General features: G+C 45.7%; 1 protein-coding gene across 1 annotated transcript in view; it reads left to right on the top strand.

Annotated features, from left to right (window-relative positions):
- The window catches only part of CALCRL (calcitonin receptor like receptor), a 321,773-nt gene that overhangs the window by 150,856 nt on the left and 150,358 nt on the right, over positions 1 to 20,559 (top strand). The window contains exon 4 of the mRNA XM_085648706.1: positions 1,759 to 1,869. Coding sequence (XP_085504832.1) covers positions 1,759 to 1,869 — 111 coding nt within the window. The remainder of the gene's footprint in view (positions 1 to 1,758; positions 1,870 to 20,559) is intronic.

Below are 20,559 nucleotides of genomic sequence, written 5' to 3' on the forward strand. Positions count from 1 at the left end.
CCAATAAGGGCTGAGGAGGGGCCTTGGGAGCAATACCAGTGAGAATACATTGATAAAATTGCAAACCACTTAGAATATGTGGTGAAATGAGCAAAGCAGTTTGATTTTAATTTCTGGGTTACAATGTAATGTGCCCTTCCAGTTATCCTTTGAGGATAAAGGAAGTAATGTGCTAGCATTAATGGAACTGGAGTCATTTCAATGAATTCTGTCAGATTTGGCATAGAATGAATTTGGACACCTAGGACCAGTGTCAGAGAGTCATCCTGTCTGAGATCAGGTTATTCAGGCGTGAACTTTGCCGAAGGCATCTCACTCAACCTCTGATAGAGCCTCATGGTCATTTAGATGAGGTAAGTGTCCTTCGATCAGGTAACTTAAGCTGCAACAAAGACATATAATGGGGTTTTAAAATTCTAGTAGCCTTTGGGTTTATTCTACCAAAGGGGCCTTTCACTTGCCGAGGCTCATATCATGTGTACTGCTGTTTAGTTTATTTTAAAAAAGAAGTGACCTTTTGCAATGTCCAGCCACGATTACCACTGTGCTGTAGTACTGAACCTTACATTTACACTGATGAGATGCTTCCATCAGAACAGAAGCTGTCTGCAAATATGACTCAAGGTCTCAAGCAAAGAAACCAAAATGTTGAAAAGGGGAATGTATTGAATTGGTTGTCATCCCACACAGAGTTGATTTTAACATAAGGTTACCAGGTGGCTCCATGTCACCAAGGACGTGGTGCTCTTGTCCTGAGTTTGTGTATAACAATGTAAAGCATTGTGGGAGTTCTAGTCCTGGTGCACTTCACTTGACCCAATTGAAAATGCACACCTGAAATCAATGCTTTTTAAAATCAAAGCATAAGAGTGAAGCATATTTGGTATCACAGAGGCATCTGGTAACTATTTTAACATCTTATCTAAAGAGCTCAGTTACTTCGAGAACTATGCACCCAAATACATACAGGGGTCTCTAAGTCATTAGCTGAGATGTTCCTTTAAAGCTAAGGCTATGCGTACCTATCAGCAGCTACAAGGTAAGGGTTAACACACTAAACAGTTTCTGGTGGAGTGGGCATTTCATGACAGTAGCAGCTCAAATTCATCAGCAAAGGTTCCTGATTGCAAAGCAGATCCTAGGCTTGTGACTGTGACTTCTTTGTTGGGTTCCCAGTGTCAAGGAGGCATAGAATTGTTTATTCATATGCCTCTGAGGAATTTTCTTAGGGATGCGTGATGTTAAGTTGTTCAGCGGTATGGCTACCAATAGTACTCAGGTATGTGAAGAGTCCACATTACTCCGACTATGGCGGCCTTTGACTTTCCAAGTATGGGATTTAGGTGGGCATTTTCTTTGATTGCATTAGTGTCCATGGTGCTGTTACTGTACCATTGAATGTACTCCACTCTTCGATTTATTGAACCAGGGCAGATGATTTCTCAAGTAACCACAAAACTACAGCATCTTTGTCAGGAGATCTGCAATGACTAAACAAAACAAAGCCATCATTTGTAAGAGACAACAGGCAAGAAAGCAGCCAAAAGTTAGTAATAATGTTTATTTTGCAAATAGTTAAGGAACGTCGACATAGTGACTAGAAAAGTAGCCAAAACATAATTGTACCAGAACAGAGCATGGGAGAAAGAAAACCATTGTGCAAGTAATGTGTGATACTCTACATAAGTGTCTGCAACATTATTATGGGGAAAGCAAAGTAATATTAGTCTTTCTACTTCTTCCTATGAACATCTCCAGGTCCTTTTTGTAATAGAACCTGGGATGGCTGGCTGTGCTGGGATGATGTTACTGCAGCAACCATATCAGTGCAGAGATGTCCAGACTACTTTCAGGACTTTGACCCATCAGGTAAACAAATACACAATTCACCTGTTCGTTTTGTGGTGTGATATTTTTTAATCATCTAGCACCACTGTTTTCTAGTACACTTGTCATGTTTCTGAAATAAAATATTTTGTAGTATTCTCCCAGAGGTAAGGGCATTTACCACTCCTGAAATTCATGGGGATTGGCAAGTGAAGCCAAGTTGAAGATTTCTAACCAGTTAAGACATTTCCAGTGGAGCAGTTGAAAACCTGTGATGACAGGAGTAGCATGATTGCTATAGCTTGCGATGCAAATAGCAACTGTGGTGCTTAATTTATGGCACTGGTTACAGATGCATGGCAATCGATTCTGGGGCCTGTGATTTATTTTCCATTATCAGATTTTGACCCAGAGGAAGGGAGAAAAAGCCGAAAATGGTGAAAGATGGAGGAAGAGAGAAAGGGAAAAGGTCAGTAGGGAAAAGGACAGATGAAAAAGGACTTGCAAGTGTGAGATCAACAGACAGGGAGTGCAGGGTGATGATAGAAAGAGACATCCGGTGAAATCAAAATTAGGCAGCTTTCGATGAACCAGCGACAGGCTCCTAAGGAAATCTTTGGGCATCTGTCTTCATTTATTTTTAACAAATTAACTGCAGGTTAACAGAGTATGTGCAGAGTAACAAAGAGCATGAAATGAGTGGAGATGAAGAATCTTCGGAATTAATGACAAGAGACTTTTAAAATCACACCCTTGGACTGAAAGGACTGATGGGAATAGTAGTGGATGAGAGATTGCACTGCACTAAATGCTGCCTACCAAGAGAACAAAAACGATTGGAAGGAGAAGCACTGGAAGACGGTGCCGCTAGGGATAGCTATTCAATTACTACACACTGGGTCATGCAGTGTAATTCAGGAATGCATGCTAAACCTAAACTAAGCAGCGCTTGTATGCTGATTAGGAGAGACCTAAAAAATACGGCTACGGTTGTTAGAGTGCTAGCGGTTTCTCGACACTTACAACTATACACTTCGAAGCAGTTTCCCAAGAAGAAAATAAGCAGCTGAAAAATATCTTTTGAAACCCATTTTACAAAAAGCAAAGAACTTCGGGCCCGATTCACAGAATTAACTTAAGACAAAATCCTAAACTTACTACTTTGATATTCACAGAATGCACTTACTACTTTTGGTATTCACAGAATGCACTTACTACTTTTGGTATTCACAGAATGGATTTACGACTACTAACTTTACGTCCGCACTCGGCCCGGAGGCAGAGCTTCCGGCCCGGAGGCGGAGCTTCCGGCCTAGAGGTGGAGCTTCCAGCCCAGAGGTGGGGATTCTGGCCGGTGGCAGAGATTTAGCCATGGCCGAAATCTCCACCTCCGGGCCGGAAGCTCCGCCTCCGAACCGGAAGCTCCGCCTCCGGGTCGGAATTTCCAGCCCGAGTGCGGACGTAAAGTTAGTAGTCGTAAATCCATTCTGTGAATACCAAAAGTAGTAAGTGCATTCTATGAATACCAAAAGTAGTAAGTGCATTCTGTGAATACCAAAAGTAGTAAGTTTAGGATTTTGTCTTAAGTTAATTCTGTAAATCGGGCCCTTTAAATGTCGATTGTATCACCGAAATATAAAACTGAAAGCCTCCCTTGAAATTCCAATTGGCCAATTGCAAATGATTTACACTAGCACTAATTGAAACGTGCGAACTGCCCGCTGCTTGTGTCTTATATATATATATATATATATATATATATATATACAGAGAGAGAGAGAGAGATTAATCAGTATAAAAGTAGTAACAGAAGCCAAGACTCCAATAAATGGTGACTACTATTTCACAGATTCCGCTTAATTTAACCCGTTTTTTTTTTATTCCACTTCATTAAAGTCCAAAATAAAATGTTGCTACCACTTTGATCAACTAAAAACCACGTTTACATTGATCGCCACTTCTGCCCATTCTGGATTCAGAACATGCACTAGTACATGAACTGTAAAATAACCTAGCGTGTTACCCTGATAATTACATAAACAAGTATTTGCCCAATATGTCCTCGTATCCTTGGGTACCCTAATTTCAGCAACGAGGTTCAATTTGTTGTGCATAAATAGGAGGTTCTGCAGTTGCCTCCCGCCCAGGAGCCCCGACAGGGGGCAGGTTGGTGCGCCTCTGGCATATTGAGGAAATTATCCAATTAGCAGGAGGCTTGAGGAAAGTTTCACAGCACATCGCAAGGCCCAATTATTGAATGGCGGCTCTAATGCAGATTAATAACGCACCACAAGCCGAGGGAAGTGTACAAACAAAGGCAACAGTTTCCTTCGGTGACAACATGTGTGGAAGCCTCCACTGGCCTCCCTGTGGGAGAAGGCACAATTTATTTATTTGACCTCGGCGGAAAGCAGAGCCCGGGTTAGGTGGGGAGGGTGGGAGAAGGCACAGTGAAAGCACTCGTTCATGTACGGTATCTACCTTGCAGCGCCATCTGTTTGCAATTAACAAGCGCGGTGCAGGCGCGATAATTGGAAACATATGGCAAAGCTGCTAGCTCCCGCAAGGTGGATGCCGGACATGCACAAGTGCTCTTTGGAAACAGTGCAGTACATGCACAAGTTTTCCCAAAAAGTGCAGACCGATTACAAGAGGTCACTCCTAAGCAGCGCTTGCACGCTGATTAGGCGAGACCTAAAAAGAGTGCATGAGGTACCTATATTACTCATGAAAACGACAGAGAGAAGAGGGCATAAAAAGAGGAGATGGAAAAGAAAGTAAATAGGAAATGATGAGATGAACAGAGAAACAAAGCAAGAGAGATAAAGAAATGGGGATTACTATTCGTATCTAGGGTGGCAGAGTCTGTAGTGGAGACAGGGTTTTATGTGCACACATTGCTATGTTAGCATAAGCGTTTTAGAAGCTAAATGCCATCTTGCCGCTTTGCTGCTTTTGCACACGACACTATAGGTAACTGTTATTGCAAGTAAAACTGCTTGCTTTTTATTCACATGACAATGGTCTGTTGTTCACATCCCTAGACGTGCACCGCGACCTTAGTCTGAACACTGTTTGCAGAAGCCATCAAGGTCAAATAACAATGTATGCTGTTGAATTCAGGTTGATCAGTCCACGCTCTAGACACAATACGCACACAGCTGCAAATATCTGAAACTCGGGTGCCTTTAATATTGCATTTTCATGCATGATTCAGACACTTGGAGAAAACCTTTCCAGACACAGAGAGCAGAGCTGATGCTGTGATGTGATTCACCTAAGCTGATCTTTGAGGTATGGGGTTTCCCATTCAAATCTAGAGACCTTCTATTAGTTTATAAAACTAGTTTACTAGCCTAGGGAGGGTGGTTCACAAAGTATTATAGGACTTGTTTTCCACTATCATTTTTAATATGATTACTCCCTTCATTTTCAATGGTATTGTAACAATGCTGATGGTTTTATTTTTAATCATTTGTCTGCTTATATTAGCCAAAATACTGCACCTTAGAGCACGTAGTTAAAAATAAACATTTTAAACTTTTCTGTGTCTCTGATTACTCTTGTTGTGGACTGATATGAGAATAATAACGAAAAGGTGTTTCTGATTCCCACCATTCCTGAGAGTACTCTTAAGTCGCTTGTTCTGGGTTGTCTAATCATTGGTAGCTTTGAGATGATACGGAGAACGAATGAGACACTGATGCTAGTCGGATAGGGGTTCTGGGTACTGAGATGAGTTTTTTGGTACAGCACAATTCACTGAGGTCCTGGTTTCCTGTGCATAGTTCTGTGCATGAGCATAATCCCCGCAACAAGGCTTCTACACCAAAGTGGTGGTATCCACCATTAGAGGAGCTATTTTGGCCAATAAAAGTTTCAGCAGAACATCCACCTATGTCTGTCAATGCTGGTGAACATTTTGTAAACAAATGTTGGTTGTAGGAATTTGAAGGTGGGGGGGCACAAATATGCTTTCTTACATGTTGTGTTATATTTCATATCGGTGCCCTAATATAAGTCCAGGGAACATTGTACACTTTCCCTACATCAGCTCCCGTTTTTTCATATGAACGAGCCTTATAAGGACATAACTCCAAATAGGGACAGAATGCCTTATAGGGACATCACGCCTTTTAAGGACTGTGGCCTTTTATGGACTAAACCTTTCACCTAGTTCCATGCCGAGGGTGGGTTTTTCCCAATCGATATTGCTAAGACGTCATCCTTAGCACATATGAATAATTAATGAGTACACTCTCCAGGAGGAATACTTCGCCTCTCCCATCGACGCACAAGGTTTAATCCCCAACGTCATCCTCATACTGAACAATTGGTAATACACGTGCATAGACTGTATAAATACAGCACCTCTTGCTACCAGAAGGCAGGAGGGACCCGAGACTTCAAGGCTGACACACTGACAAGAGACGCTGCAGCTCCGGCATGACATCGCTCCAGCTGACAGTGGTCTAACTATCCTTTGCGGGGTGTCCAGCTCAAGTCCAGAATGAAGTCCCACATTCTCACTATCCAGGTATGCGGGTTCGACTCAATCCTAGCGGGATTCGCGGCTATTAGCTTCTAGATTATTAGGCTTTTAGGCTCAGTAGCTCTTTCACACCTACTTACATGCTAGGTACACTCAGGTACATCTAGCCAGGCATCTTAGGAGTACGCGCTTTATTTTTAAAAATGCATTTCATATTAATGTATATGTTCTTGACTATTGCAAAATGGTAGAACAATACTATTCCTTTTTATTCACTGTACTGCTGGTGCTATATCTCTGCTACTGTGTTACAGTACAGCACACTTATTCTACATGAGAAGAACTACGGTATAATAAATTCTTATTCTAAAAACGCTCAACAGTTTCTTTTCTGTATCTCTCTGAGAGCAAAACAAACCTGCACGAGTGACTGGGTGAAAAGTTGTATATTGTTTCCACGAGTCTGAGGTTATTGTGTTCTGAGGTTGCCAAAAACGAATCTCTCTGATAGCAGGAGATTCTAGTGGCACTGCGAGCTAGCTAATGCAAACCATAGGCTAACATATTCGGCAGGGCTGCACGGAGTCAGTCTGCCACCAGACCCTCGGTATATGTTATCGATAAACAGCACAGGTCCTGCATGACAGGGTACTATATAGGACTACACTACATGGCGCCCAACATGGTATATTGATGGCGCACTTACTCAACAATAGAATCTGACTATCCCAGTCGTGCTTATTCTCAGAGACCCTACTTACAAAACCCAGAGACGTCTGGAGTAAGTGGGCAAAAAACTCCGCCACAGCTGAGTAGGCGAGATATCCTATGTATTGGCTGTTGATTAATCAAGCTTGAAAGGACAATATTCCCAAAATTGTGCATAAAACCTTTTCATGCAACCTTTTTATCCTTTCCTTGGACAATAATTCCGTGTCTTAAACACGATGGCGGACGAGGAAAGAGTTTTAAACCAGGGACTGAATCAGTTTCGTGAGGAAGATGCAGATGCAATACAAATTCCTCCCAAAGTAAGACAAACTTTAACAGTAAAACTACTTAAACATGGGTTGCAACCCAGAGGAGGTGTAGTAATATTCGTGATAGAGGCGCACGAAGATTTCAAAACAGAGGTATTCTACTCATGGGTTATATTCCCAGCAGCCGATGCTGTAACAAAAACTTTTCATTATTACATACATGATGACATTCCAGCGGTCTACACTCCTTCTGAGGAGACTGAGATTCCACTTACTTTCCAGGAACATATTTTCTGGTTTAATGGCGCCCTACTCCAAATAAAAACAAGAGCAAGGCTTGGTCCTTTAGGGATTCCAGTAGCAACATGGCCGATATTAGCGACCCATGCACCACATCCAGACATTGACACAATGCCACAGGATGAACTACTTGTTCAACACAAAGAGGTGATAAAACTCTACAGAAACAGGACACACTTCGTCTTGAGGACACTAGCGGTCCAACCTACAGTAATTACACCTACTGCAGCTCCTACACAGAGCTCTGGTACTAAAATTACTCCACAAACATTACACGCGGTAATGGGCAAAGTGCCCACAAAACGTGAACAAATTCCTTTCTGGGTAGCTCAGAAAATAACCCAGTTAGAAGCAGTATTCCCAAATACCACACTATTTGAAAAACACAGAATGTTAACAATCTGTTTGCCCATGGGGATTACACCGCAGTTAGAGGATTTCACCTCTTGGGGTACAGTCTTTGTTGCCATATATACCAGAACACATGGTATTCCTTCATTAGTAGTAGTGCCAGATGTATTAAGACAAATACAAAACAACTATGGAGCAGAATCTGCCAACACCTAAGGGAGTTCTCTCCATTAGAACAGGAGAATGAACTACCCAAAATAATTGAGAAATAGGCAGGGATAGTTTGGGGGTTAAAGCTTTAAAACCTCAACTCCATGGCAGTCCTAAGAAGGACACTTTTAAACAGACACCTACTTCTTCTAAGAAGAAGTGGGATAATAAAAAAGAAAACTATAACTACAAGAGATCTCAGTCCCGAGGTAGGTCTCCTCAGCAGGAGCACTCTGAAAACAAGTACAGCCTTAGGAATAGGGATAACATTAGGAAACCTGACAGGTATCAGGATATTGATACAAGTTCATCTCGTTCCTTTCAGGGGTCGAAGAAAGGCTCCGAAAGAGAAGGACGGTCAGAACACAGAGAGGAGCGCACACAGTCCAGAGACAAGCAGCGCGCTCAAGACTCCTAAAAAAGAAGATAAGCAAAATCCAAAACCTCAATTTAAGAAAAAGATAGTTGCTGGTCTGAAAATCAGACATGCCCAGAATTCTGAGGACACAACGTCTGAACGGGGAATGGGCTCTGACGATGCTAGACAGTGCGGCAGAAGTATCAATAGCTTTTTCTGGTCACAGCGGAGTTGAATGATTACATCACAGTGGAAACAGCAGACACCAGGGTGAGCGTCCCACATAAGTTATTTGAAATAACACTCTTGATGGAGGGGGGCAAGCCCAGGAAAGTAAAAAGTCTTTTTTTGGGAGAACATATCATCTGGTTATGACATCCTGTTAGCAGAACAAGATTGGCCGCCTGCATTCGTAATAGAGTGCTGTAGGGGAGAAAGTATAATTTTTCCTGTATTTCCCAACCACGTTCCTGTTCACCTTATGCATACATATGCACAGGAGTGGGCAGTAGCCCAAGCCCCTGCATTGTACAAAAATCACACAGGGTGGGATGAGAACTCAACCTACCATGTGATCCCGTTAAAAGTTTCACCTATTGCTCAGAGGCAATACCCAATAAAGCAAGAAGCTAAAAAACAGGTCAGGGAGATCTTAGATCAACTTGAATACCAAGAGGTCATTGAAAAATATACCTCTCCAATGAACAATCCTTTGTTTCCAGTTTCTAAACCAGACAATACATATTGTTTAGTATTAGATTACAGACATTTAAACTCATGCACAAAGACATTTGCTGTCCAAAATGCACATAGTGCCGCATTAATTAATAACATTGTGCGCAAAAAATACAAAACCACACTTGATATCTCAAATGGATTTTTCTGCCAAAATATAGTGCCTGTAAGCAGGTTTCTAACATGCTTCAGTGCATTAGTGTCCCAACGACAATTTTGTCAACTCGCCCAAGGGTACGAAAATAGCCCCGGGGTATTTTCTGCAAGAGTAACAGAGTTACTTCACAATTTTGATGAAGAAGCGTTGTCCTATGTGGATGATATTTATCTGACTGACGACGACTTAGAGAGGCACTTGACCAAGGTAAGCACCATTATTATGGGATTTGCCGCAGAAGGCTACAAATTAAACTTTAAAAAGCAAAAAATAGCCCACCTCAATGTCCTATTTTTGGGATATGAGTTGTCAAGTGAAGGCAAAAGTCTGGGAGCTAACTTTTCAGAAAAATGTGCGCAGCTCCAGCCTCCAAAATCATTGAAAAATTTACAATCAATACTAGGATTCCTAAACTTCGGCAGAACATACATTTTAGATTAAGTACAAAGGGTAAGATCTTTCTATGAATTAATCAAACCTGACTTTTCAGGCAAAGATTGGACACAAGAACATACTAATATTCTTCGTTTACTCCGGGAAGACATGATTGCTTCCAAACACTTCCAAACACGCGTAAACGTATGCCACTTGGTGATCCGAATAATTGCGGGTCAAAGCGGGTACACTTATTTAATCTTTAATGAGGGGGAAACCGTCCCAATCGCATACAAATCACACCTGTACACAAATGCAGAAATGCGTTTCACTTCAACAGAAAAAATCCTGACAGCAGTTCAGACTGCTGTAGCAAAAGAAAGAGCATAGGCTCAGGGGAAACGCATCATTGTCGTAACTTCAGTACCGGCTTTAGAAGCTGTAACAAAAGCCAGCATCTCGAATGCGAAAGCGTTACATCCAAGATGGATACAATGAGCTAATTCTCCTACTGCAACAGATGTTGAATACAGATTTGATCCAAGTTTAAAAACTCAAGCATACCTGCAATATGAACAAGAATATCCTCTACCAAATGAAATCTCACCTCTTGACCAGTATGAATATATTATTTACACTGGCGGATCTGCTCAACCGGTGATAGGAAGTAAGTAGCAATATTTTTCGGCATGTGCTATCGTTAAAGGTCTCATGGGTGATGGCAAGTTCCATCCTAGCTGCACAAAGACGCAATCTCTAGGAGACTGCATGGCGCAGTTGGCAGAATTAAAAGCACTGATACTGGCACTTGTAAATACGTACAATGAGTACTTCCAGCATTGGTAACAAAACGGGTTCAAGGATGCAAAGGGTGGCACAATTTTGCATAAAATGCTATGGGAACGGGTAGCGGAATTGAAATCCGAGCTACCGAGGACTCACGTGATCCATACACTGAGTCATCAACGTGATGGCTTTTTTTTTTTTACTTTATTTATTTTTTTAAAAGAAACAATACAGAGATCTCCGCAGTGGTTACGTTCAACATAGGTGTGAGAGATACATTTCGACAATTCTATCCTCCTGTCCAATAACAATCTATAAGCCTGGCTCCAGGCAGCATTATCCTGTAAACCATTACAACAGTCACATCCGTCGGAACCCATAGCTGAATACTGTGCAGCACTTACCCTCCCCACATCCGCCCAGGTCATTAGAACTCAACATTCATATTGGTCATACCAAATCCCTGCGCAACCCTCATCTCCGTACCCGAAGTACGGGAACCCGCAGTGCCCCAGCCATCCCAAGGCCCACCCAGTCGCGCACCTCCTCCAAAGCAAGAACCTAACCTACCCCTGTGGGCACTATTCCTGAGCTGGAGTGTGATTGAGAGGACCTCAGCAGATTCGCAATGTATGTTTTATATGGACCCCAGATGTCCTTGGGACGGGCTACGCTGGGAAGGAGACTGGAGTAAATCTCGCTGTTCGTGCTGCAGAACGCCATTGCCGTGAGCCATGCTTTAGCCGTGGGAGCTGCCCTACCACCCCACCGCCTAGCAATTTCTCGTTTAGCTAACAGAAAGCCCAGAGACGCAAGCCTTCAAAATGGTTTGGGAAAGTTGACCGTATAGCCCAGCAATGCCACCTCAGGGGTAGGAACCAGCGTAAGCCCCAGCATCTCCTCTAGGATTTTGTGTACCTGTGTCCAGTATGGTTGCAGTCTCGGACAGGTCCAGGTCATATGGGCAAAATCTGCATGAGGTGAAGAGCACTTCCAACCTGTGTGAGGCCGTTTGGGATCAATTGAATGGAGTCTATCCGGTGTCATATAGCTACGGCGGAAAAACTTGTAATGTAGAAGTTTGTGGCGGCTATTGAGCGAAATCCTATTAGTGACTTTGCAGCAAGCGGACCATTGCTCGTCCGTTATAGGCCTACCCAAGTCCGCCTCCCAGGCCATACGCAACTGGTCATCTGAGCAAGGAACCAGCGCAACACACGTCTTGTACAGTTTAGAAATAATATGCGCACCTGTATCCCTGTCAATGAGGAGAGTTAGGGGCTCGAATGAGGCCGGCTCGAGGGGGAATCCCTTAATTTCCGACCGAACCGTAAAGTATAGCCGGTTAAGGATGAATTTATCCATGAAAGTGGCATCACTGAATCGTGCCTCTTCCGATACCGAGAATATGTGCCCGCCCGGGTATAAATCCCCAATTTTGGTGAGGTTAAACTTCGTTAACGTGAGTTGCACAAGCTTCTCGCCCGTGCCCGTCAACCAACCTGCATTGGGAAGCGGGAGAGAAGAGGAGTATAAAAGGGGCTGGTCCAAGTAGCGCGATAGTCTGTTCCAGGCCCAGCAAGTGGTGGACACCGTTTGAATATCCACTGGACTTCTAGGTACGCCCCTGGGTAATACCGCTGACAAGCGACCCGGGAGAACAAAATCCGCCTCTGGACGAAGAAATGGGATCCGCGCGTCGGGGTGATACCCGGCATAGGCGTGGGCGCACTGAGCTACCAGATAATATAAATACAAATCCGGTACTCCAAAGCCGCCTTTGTCGTGCGGGAGCGTGAGAATCTTCCAACGGATCCGGGGGTGCTTTCCTCCCCAGACCAATCTAATTAAATGGGACCGCAGGGTGGCGAACAAGTTTTGGGTGAGGGGGATAGGGATATTAGAAAGATACAAAAATTTAGGAAGCACTATCATTTTTATAAGGGCGATTCTGGCCGCCATGGAAAGCGGAAGCCGCAGCCACCTGTCCACCTGTGACTCGTGCTTCGCAGTCGCACAGCCATAGTTAAGGCGGATAATTTCGTCCGTGCTCAGGTGTATGTGTATGCCCAAATATCTCACCGAGTCTGAGCACCACTCCAGCGGAAACTCACATTGCCATGGGGAGGTGCCGCTAGTCAGTGGGAAAATTATAGACTTGTGCCAATTGATAAGCAGCCCCGAGTGGCAGCCGAAGCGAAGTATTTCACGTATCAGGGGAGCCAGGTTTAGCTGCGGCTCCCTGACATACAGTATGGTGTCGTCAGCGTAGAGGGAGACCAACAGGGGACTGTCCGGAACTGGAGACCCCTGTGGAGATGTCGCTCCTGAAAGTGTCTGATTAGGGGGTCCATTGCGAGGATGAACAACAATGGAGACAGCGGGCAGCCCTGACGCGTGCCGCGAGTAAGAGCAAATGGGCGAGACAAGGTGCCATTAATACGAAGGCGTGCCGTAGGACGACTATATAAGAGCCGCGTGGTGGCAATAAAGCCAGCCGGCATGCCCATTCGCTGCATCACGGAAAGGAAAAATGGCCATTCTAAGGAGTCAAAAGCTTTTTCGGTGTCGAGGAGAATAGCCGCCGCGGGTGTGTCAGGATTTATTCTATGTAATACTGTAAATAGAGTCCGCAAATTCAATGATGTCGAACGATGGGGGATGAAGCCAGATTGAGCAGGCGCAATGATAAATTCCATCAATTGTGAAAGTCTGTTGGCAACTATTTTGGCAAGAATTTTATAATCGATGTTCAACAATGAAAGGGGTCTGTATGACCCACACATCGTCGGGTCCTTATTCGGCTTTGGAAGCAGGACAATGACTGCCTCGCTAAGAGTGGGCGGGAGAGTCTCACGTTCCAGGGCCTCCGCATACACCTCAATAAGTTTGGGTGCCAGCAGATCTGAAAATGCCTTATAAAAATCCCCTGACAAGCCATCGAGGCCTGGGGCCGAGGAACTCCGCAATACTTTAGTCGACCCTCGAACCTCTGTCACCGTTATGGGTTCCACCATGAATTCCTGCATGCCCTTTTCTAAGAATACTAGCGCGATTTCCGATAAGTAGGCGTCCCGCGAAGAAGAGGAATCACTCTGCTTGGTCGTGTATAAAGTCGAGAAGTAGGCCAGGAACTCGTCCCTAATCTCGGAGGGTGTCGTGCGGAGCGCTCCGTCTTCCCCCTTGATCTCGGTTATAAAGGACTTATTATACGGCGGTCGCAAAGCCTGCGCCAACGTGCACCCCGGCCGGTCTCCCTCACCGTATCTGCGTGCAGTGTGGTATTTTCCAAGATAAAGGATCTCCCTGTCCGCGGCTTCCCGGTAGTCGGACAGTAGATGCAGTCGCCTAGAAAAAACGTCGTCAGACGGTGCCTGCCGCGCCTCCGCATCTATCGAACCTAACTGGGCCTCTAGCTGAGTGAGTGTCGTGCGCAACGCCTTTAGGACCCCGGCATGCTAAGCTATGCAAACACCCCTAATGTATGCCTTAAACCCCTCCCAGAGGACAGCCCAAGAATCCACTGAGCCGGTGTTAATCGTGAAGTAATCTTCAATCGCCTCGGAAACCTCGTGACAGAAGAGGTAGTCCAAGAGCGCTCTCCCAGGGAATCGCCATTGTCGCTCAAAACCTTCGGGGCGTGGGACGTCCAAGCATAGTAAAACCGGAGAGTGATCTGAGTACGTTCTAGGGAAAGTCTTTAGAGTACGAAACCAGGGGGACAGACCCGGGGAAAGCAGCCAGTAGTCAATCCTGGTCCAGGTGTTGTGCTGGACTGAGAAATGTGTGTAATCAGTGGTGTCGGGATTGCGCCTGCGCCATATGTCAATCAGGGAAAATTGGTGGCAGAGTTCTAAGAGGGCGCGTCGCGCCCTGGGCTTAGAGTCAGCGTCCTCCGAGGTACTGTCCAAACCCACATCCATCAATAGGTTGAAGTCGCCGCCAATCAGGAGCAAGGCCGGCTCCAGGGTTGCGAGCTGGGCGGCAAGCGCGTGGAAAATGTCAGGGGAATCAGTGTTGGGAGCATACACACACACCAGAGTGATCCCGTGTCCCATCAGCACCCCTCTCACTATGCAATAGCGCCCCTCTTTGTCCCCTATAAACTGCTGGCAATGAAACGGGACTCTCTTGTGAATCAACACTGCCGCTCCTCTAGCATAGTTACTAAAATTAGCAAAGTACCGGTGTGAACCCCAGGACGCAGCAAATCGGGCATTGGTTGTGGAGTGTAAGTGTGTCTCTTGAATAAAGGCAACATCCACTTGATGCCGATTCAGATAATGTATCACCTGCCTGCCTTTACGTTGGTTATTCAGGCCCCTGACGTTCCAAGACATCAATGATAAGTTGATGGGGTTTTCATTCAAGCCTATACGAGCCATCTAAACAGCCGACCAAACAGTAGGAAACAGTAGTCGATCGTACCATCATATATCGTCAAGTTCAACACACACCAAGCAATGTTTATGAGATCAAAACAACCTACCCCTGCCCCCCTCCCCCCACCCAACCATATCACAAAAACGTGAGGCGAACCCAGACCTGTAAACAAAAAAAGAAGCTCCAAACAGTGTCGCCAGTTGCAATCAAACAATAACAAACGGAGCATCATAGCCAAAATGATCCACAGTGGTTTCCACCAACGGGGGGTGGCAACGACCCGATATCAACCCAGCACTGCTGAACAGTTGAACAAAAGTCTACCATTGTCCCCATGCCGTAAGAATTGGATTGAACTAAACTTGGACGTAGGCGCCATCTCACCCCACCCCAGAGCCTGTGAACAAGTCTTGGCTAGCCGCTGACCCACTGTGCGGGGGAGACGGACCGCCCCCATCGCCCCGGGAGGGGCTTTTATTTGACCTGTATGTGCGGCAAAATTCTTTCACCTCAGTAGGATTGTCAAAGAACCTGACCCTGCCATCAATCTCAACCCTAAGCCGTGCCGGGTAGAGCATGCCATACTTTAAGCCGAGATTGCGGAGCGCAGCCTTCACCCCAGCGTACTTCCGTCGGGCCTCCTGGACCACAGGGTAGAACGAGAGTTTGGAGCCCTGGCAGGTTATATCTCCCTTCTCCCTAGCTAGACGTAGAGCAGTGTCACGATCCCGGAAGTTCATGATGCGGGCTATCAGCGGGCGAGGCGGGAGCCCCGGATTAGGCCTTGGCCCCAGGGAGCGGTGTGCCCTCTCAACCACAAACCCCGATGTGAAGGATTCTCTCCCAAAAATGTCAGACAACAGTTGTTCCACAAACACATTGAGCCGGCCCTTGGCCGTAGACTCTGGGACCCCAGTAATACGCACATTGTTGCGCCGACTGCGCGATTCAAGGTCTTCGTTCTTGATGGCCACTTCTTTTAAAATGCATTCCATTCTATCTATTTGTTTGGTTTCTTGCGCAGCGCCATCCTCTATAGCTGAAATCCTGGCCTCTGCCTCAACCAAACGCCGGTCGTGCGCCTGAATCTTGGCTCCCATTGCCTCCAGCGTTTGTTCCAAAGAGTCGAAGCGACCATCGATGGATCTGAACCCAGCTCTCATCTCCTGTAACCAGTCTGGGGACGGGGCACGAGCCGCCGACCCACCGGCTGCGCCATCGCCCTGAGCCGCCATGTCGGGGGGCCTCTCCGATGAGTGCTCAGCCAGCTTTTCGAATGGCAGCGTTTTCTGTTTCGGGTCCTTGCGACCCATGCTCCAACACGCACGACTGGTCACCAGCCAGTCTCCTCCAGATCAATGTTGGCACCGTGTCGAAAATGGCGCAAGATCAGCCAGGCAGCACAGTCCACAACCGCTCGACGCGGCTCTTCAAATGTCGTAGCCCCCTCAGGGGCGCCAAGACCACCCCGAATCCACCGTGCCCTGGACGAGGGCCGCAGCAGTAGCAAGGCCAGGCCGCCCGGAGACACCCCTCAGTGCAGTGCAAGAGAGCTCCTGCGCGGCGCCGTGATACCCCGGCAGGGCATGGAAGCCAGAAACAGTGCCGTCTACAGCTGTTGGGACCCAGCGGCCTCCGCCCTTCACTGGAGGGCAGGGTCAAGGAGGGTAACCAACGCGGGCCGCAGACCACAAGTCGCCCCCAGGGAAGGCTCGGAGGAAAGGGCAGGAGCACCCCGAGTGCCCGGCCCAAACCAGAGGCCAAACCGTCCCCCCCCACCGCAAACAGGCCGTCCCGCTCCCCCCCGACACACCCCGTCTGAGTCGGCAAGGGGCCCGAGGGAAGAAAGCGAGCGAGGCCGCACCCGAGGCGCCGGTCTAACGCCGAGCACCCGGCCGGCCCTGAGCCAGCAGCAGTGCGGGAAGCAGGGCCGACCCCCGTCAGACCGCACCCAGGAGTCCAAAACCCCCCCGCAGCCCCCCAAGGTACCTGTCTCTGCGCCGGCCGCCGCCGCTCCAAGAGCCGCTCCCGATCGCCGATCTTAGGCCGCCATCTTGGATCCGCAGTTCATCGGGTCCGATCTCTCGTCCGGCCGCCTCCGATGGAATCGTGGCCCCACTGCCATCGGGTCGTGCTCCGGGGGTCAGGGGGTGTCGCAGTGGCGCCCACCGTCCATTTCTTGAGTCAGCAGGCAGGGGACATCCGCAATTGTGCCGGGCCGACGGCGGAGCTTCAGAACAGCGCGGCAATCACAGCCCGCGGCTTGGCCATGCCCCTCCATCAACGTGATGGCTTTCACGTTGAATGGAACTCATTGACTGATGAAGCCGCAAAGGGGGCTGTACGCAGAGCTTCGGTATCTGCGCTGACTTGTTAGAAAATAAGAATAGACGGAGATATAATGGTAGCAGTACCTAAAGAATTTTCAACCAAATACTCCTACAATTTAGATGCACAAAACATTCCATATGCTCAGATTCCTGGAGTGGGAGATAGAGCAATACCAAATATGGATCGTAGGCAAGGTTTAATACTAGCTGCATGCGAGGGTTTGGACTCTGCGCACACAGGTGTTACAGCGACTATTTCTTTACTGAAACAGCGCTATTGGTGGCCAGGGTTAAGTAAGCAAACTAAAGACTATGTCTTGAAATGCAACATCTGCCAGCCGATGAAAGGCTCCACCGTTGCACGCCCGGCACCGACGCCATTGCTAAAGTCAGACAAACCTCTTGCATGTGTGTACTTGGACCACTGCAGCCCCTTACAAACGGACGGGGCTTACAGGTATAACATGGTTGCAGTGGATTCATGCTTGAGATTCCTATGGGTTTGACCTCAGCGTTCTGCTGACGCTTGAACTGTTATAAAAGATTTGCTAGTCTTTATCGGTACATACGCAGTAAGCACGTTACACTCTGACCGCGGCCCTGCGTTTAGCTCTCGGGCGTAGCATTGCGGACGTCATCTCCGTATCATCCTGAGGGAAATTCTGTTGTGGAGAGAAAAAAACGAGACTTAAAGCAATCTTTAACAGCTATGGTATTAGGCACGGGTGGTAGTTGGGTCACACACCTTTATGGGGTACAGCGGGCATTAAATAACCAGCCAAGAAGCTCTCTGGGGGGAGTCACTCCATATGAGGTCCTCTTTGGGACACAAATGTGGGCACCTGATCTTGATTGTGAAGACGCAGTGCGAATGAAAAACCATTTGACATCCATGATCTTTTGGCTGTTTTACAGGATCTAAAAGAATCCAGGACAAAACAAAGCAATGTCCATCTAAAGCAGACCACAACTGAAGAAGTCAAGGTAGTCACGGCAAGACCTGTCTGGATCCCAAAAGTCAGGGATCTGGTCAGAGAGAAAATTGCGGACAAAAAGGAATTTGGACCCTCTTACAGAAAACCTGTACCAATCTTTGCAGTACACGGAACAAGAACTGTGCGGCTCCCGCCTCTTGCCGGAAAAAAGGAGAAAAGATTTGTCTCAATTGACTTAAACAAATCACACTATGTGACCGATACTAAACAGTAGGCCCAGTGGGCTCTGATGTAGCAGACGTCCTCCTCTAGCTACAATCCAAGAAGTTCAAACAGATAGACTCATCACATTTGAAGAGCCATCTGTAAGGAATGAAGGACTAAGCAACAATGCTATGGAACTTGTTCCACTTGAACCTAACATTCACAATCAAAAAGAAAATATGAATAATTCACAAGTTGCAATTATTCCTAATACAGAAGTCTACAGCAACATGCCTTGTCGAAATGAAAATTACATTTCAACTAATCCCGATGCAATTTCAACAATTGATCTAACTGCTTCTGGCTATTTCATTAAATTTGATACGTTTTCACTGGATTCAAGAGAGCCGGAAACAACGCCAGCCAAAACACCATTCAAGCAAGAATTAAAGAACGTTCTTCACTTTCTTCAAAAGACATACCTGGTATCACCTTGGATTAAACTCTGGGTAATTTCTGGGATAATGTTTTTTCTTTTATGACTAGGTTTAGTTTTGACTTTTAGTATACTTATTAATGGACATTTTCTTCAACAAGATTCCACAGCCAGAAAGGTCAACATTCTCCTGAAGCCACACACATCCTCACATCGTGAACAAAGAGACTTATCATTAGTGAACATCACAGCTGTTCCTATACTGGATGGTATAGAATGGGACAAGGTTGATTTCAACATCTTCGGCCCGACCGAACTTTTAAAAAGTTATCATGTATTTAAAATATCTTTGAGTGATATCATTACCTCGAGTACATTTTCTGATGATTGGGACACTGACACTGTTAATAACATGTTATCTGATTTAGAGTAAACTGCTGCATTTTCTAATAATGAAATATTAGAAGGTTCATCAGATTATGACAAATTGTACTGTTATCAACATTTTGGTAATCATTTCCTGCACAAATCCATTTCACCTAGGAATATATTTGAATACAATCAGCGGGAACATTGCCCAACACCACCAAAAACTAGTTCACAGGCATTTGCACGAAAATTTGCATACTTTTCAGGATTTAATACAACTGATCTAGCCTCATTTTGTTATAAGGTTGTACCAACATCAGCACTGAAAATTATGTTGACAAACACTAAACAGATTTACTCTGCATCCTTTTTGGCCCAATTGTCTGAACAGGGTTTTGACCTATGGCAAGACGAAATTGACACAAAATCGATTTGGGGTTCAAGGAACTGGCAGGTCCAGGGTACAGAGGCACTATTTAGAGCATGCCTCATTCCACAGCAGATGATCTTTTTTAAATGAAACTGTGCAACAGACATCTTGTCTTGGAATAGCCAAGATAAAGGACCTGAACGCTTCAATGTTACCTACACCAACATATGGGTGGCAGAATTCTTCTATACAGGAAGGGGCAACAGTTTATGACATACTAAAGTACAATAGATCAGACCCAAATTGGAAGGAGCGGGTGGTTTGGCCCTTAGACACAAACACATTTCATGAACGGTTCCTGCACATCACCGAGGGACTCAGCATGGATACGTCAGACTCACGTTATGTACAGACGGAACATCCAGTGGTCCTGTAGTGTTGGGAAGTTGTGCCTAAAATGGCTAGAAACCTCAACACTTGCAGATGTGAACCAACATTTATATTTGCTCTCACAAGAAATGGATCTTAGGAACTTTTTACTATGACCTAAGAAACAATGTCTAAAACATTTCATAAATTGAGGCATTTATGCTGCCTATAGTGAAATCTGGAAGATTTCCCAACAAGAAGCCGCAGAGAGAATTCGAAAATAGACCGTATAAACTTAGAAAAAGCTTTTGCTGTGGTTGACAACTTTGACCTACAGATTATATTCATTGGGCAACATTGTATCTTCTGCTATTGACATACTGGAACAGGATTTAGCCATATTACAACACGGCCAATCACAGTTACGTTCTATTATGTAATTAAGCTGGACGCTGCAATCTTTGCGTGCAGGCCTTGTGCCTTGGCGTTTTAGTACGTCTCTGTTTTCAGAATACAATCTAACTGATACACAGATTGAAATGGTACAAAGGGGAGCTAAATATACAATGCTGCAAATTGAAAAACTGGACAG

This window comes from Triturus cristatus, chromosome 3_2 (assembly GCF_964204655.1).
Source record: "Triturus cristatus chromosome 3_2, aTriCri1.1, whole genome shotgun sequence".
NCBI classification, from domain to species: Eukaryota; Metazoa; Chordata; class Amphibia; order Caudata; family Salamandridae; genus Triturus; species Triturus cristatus.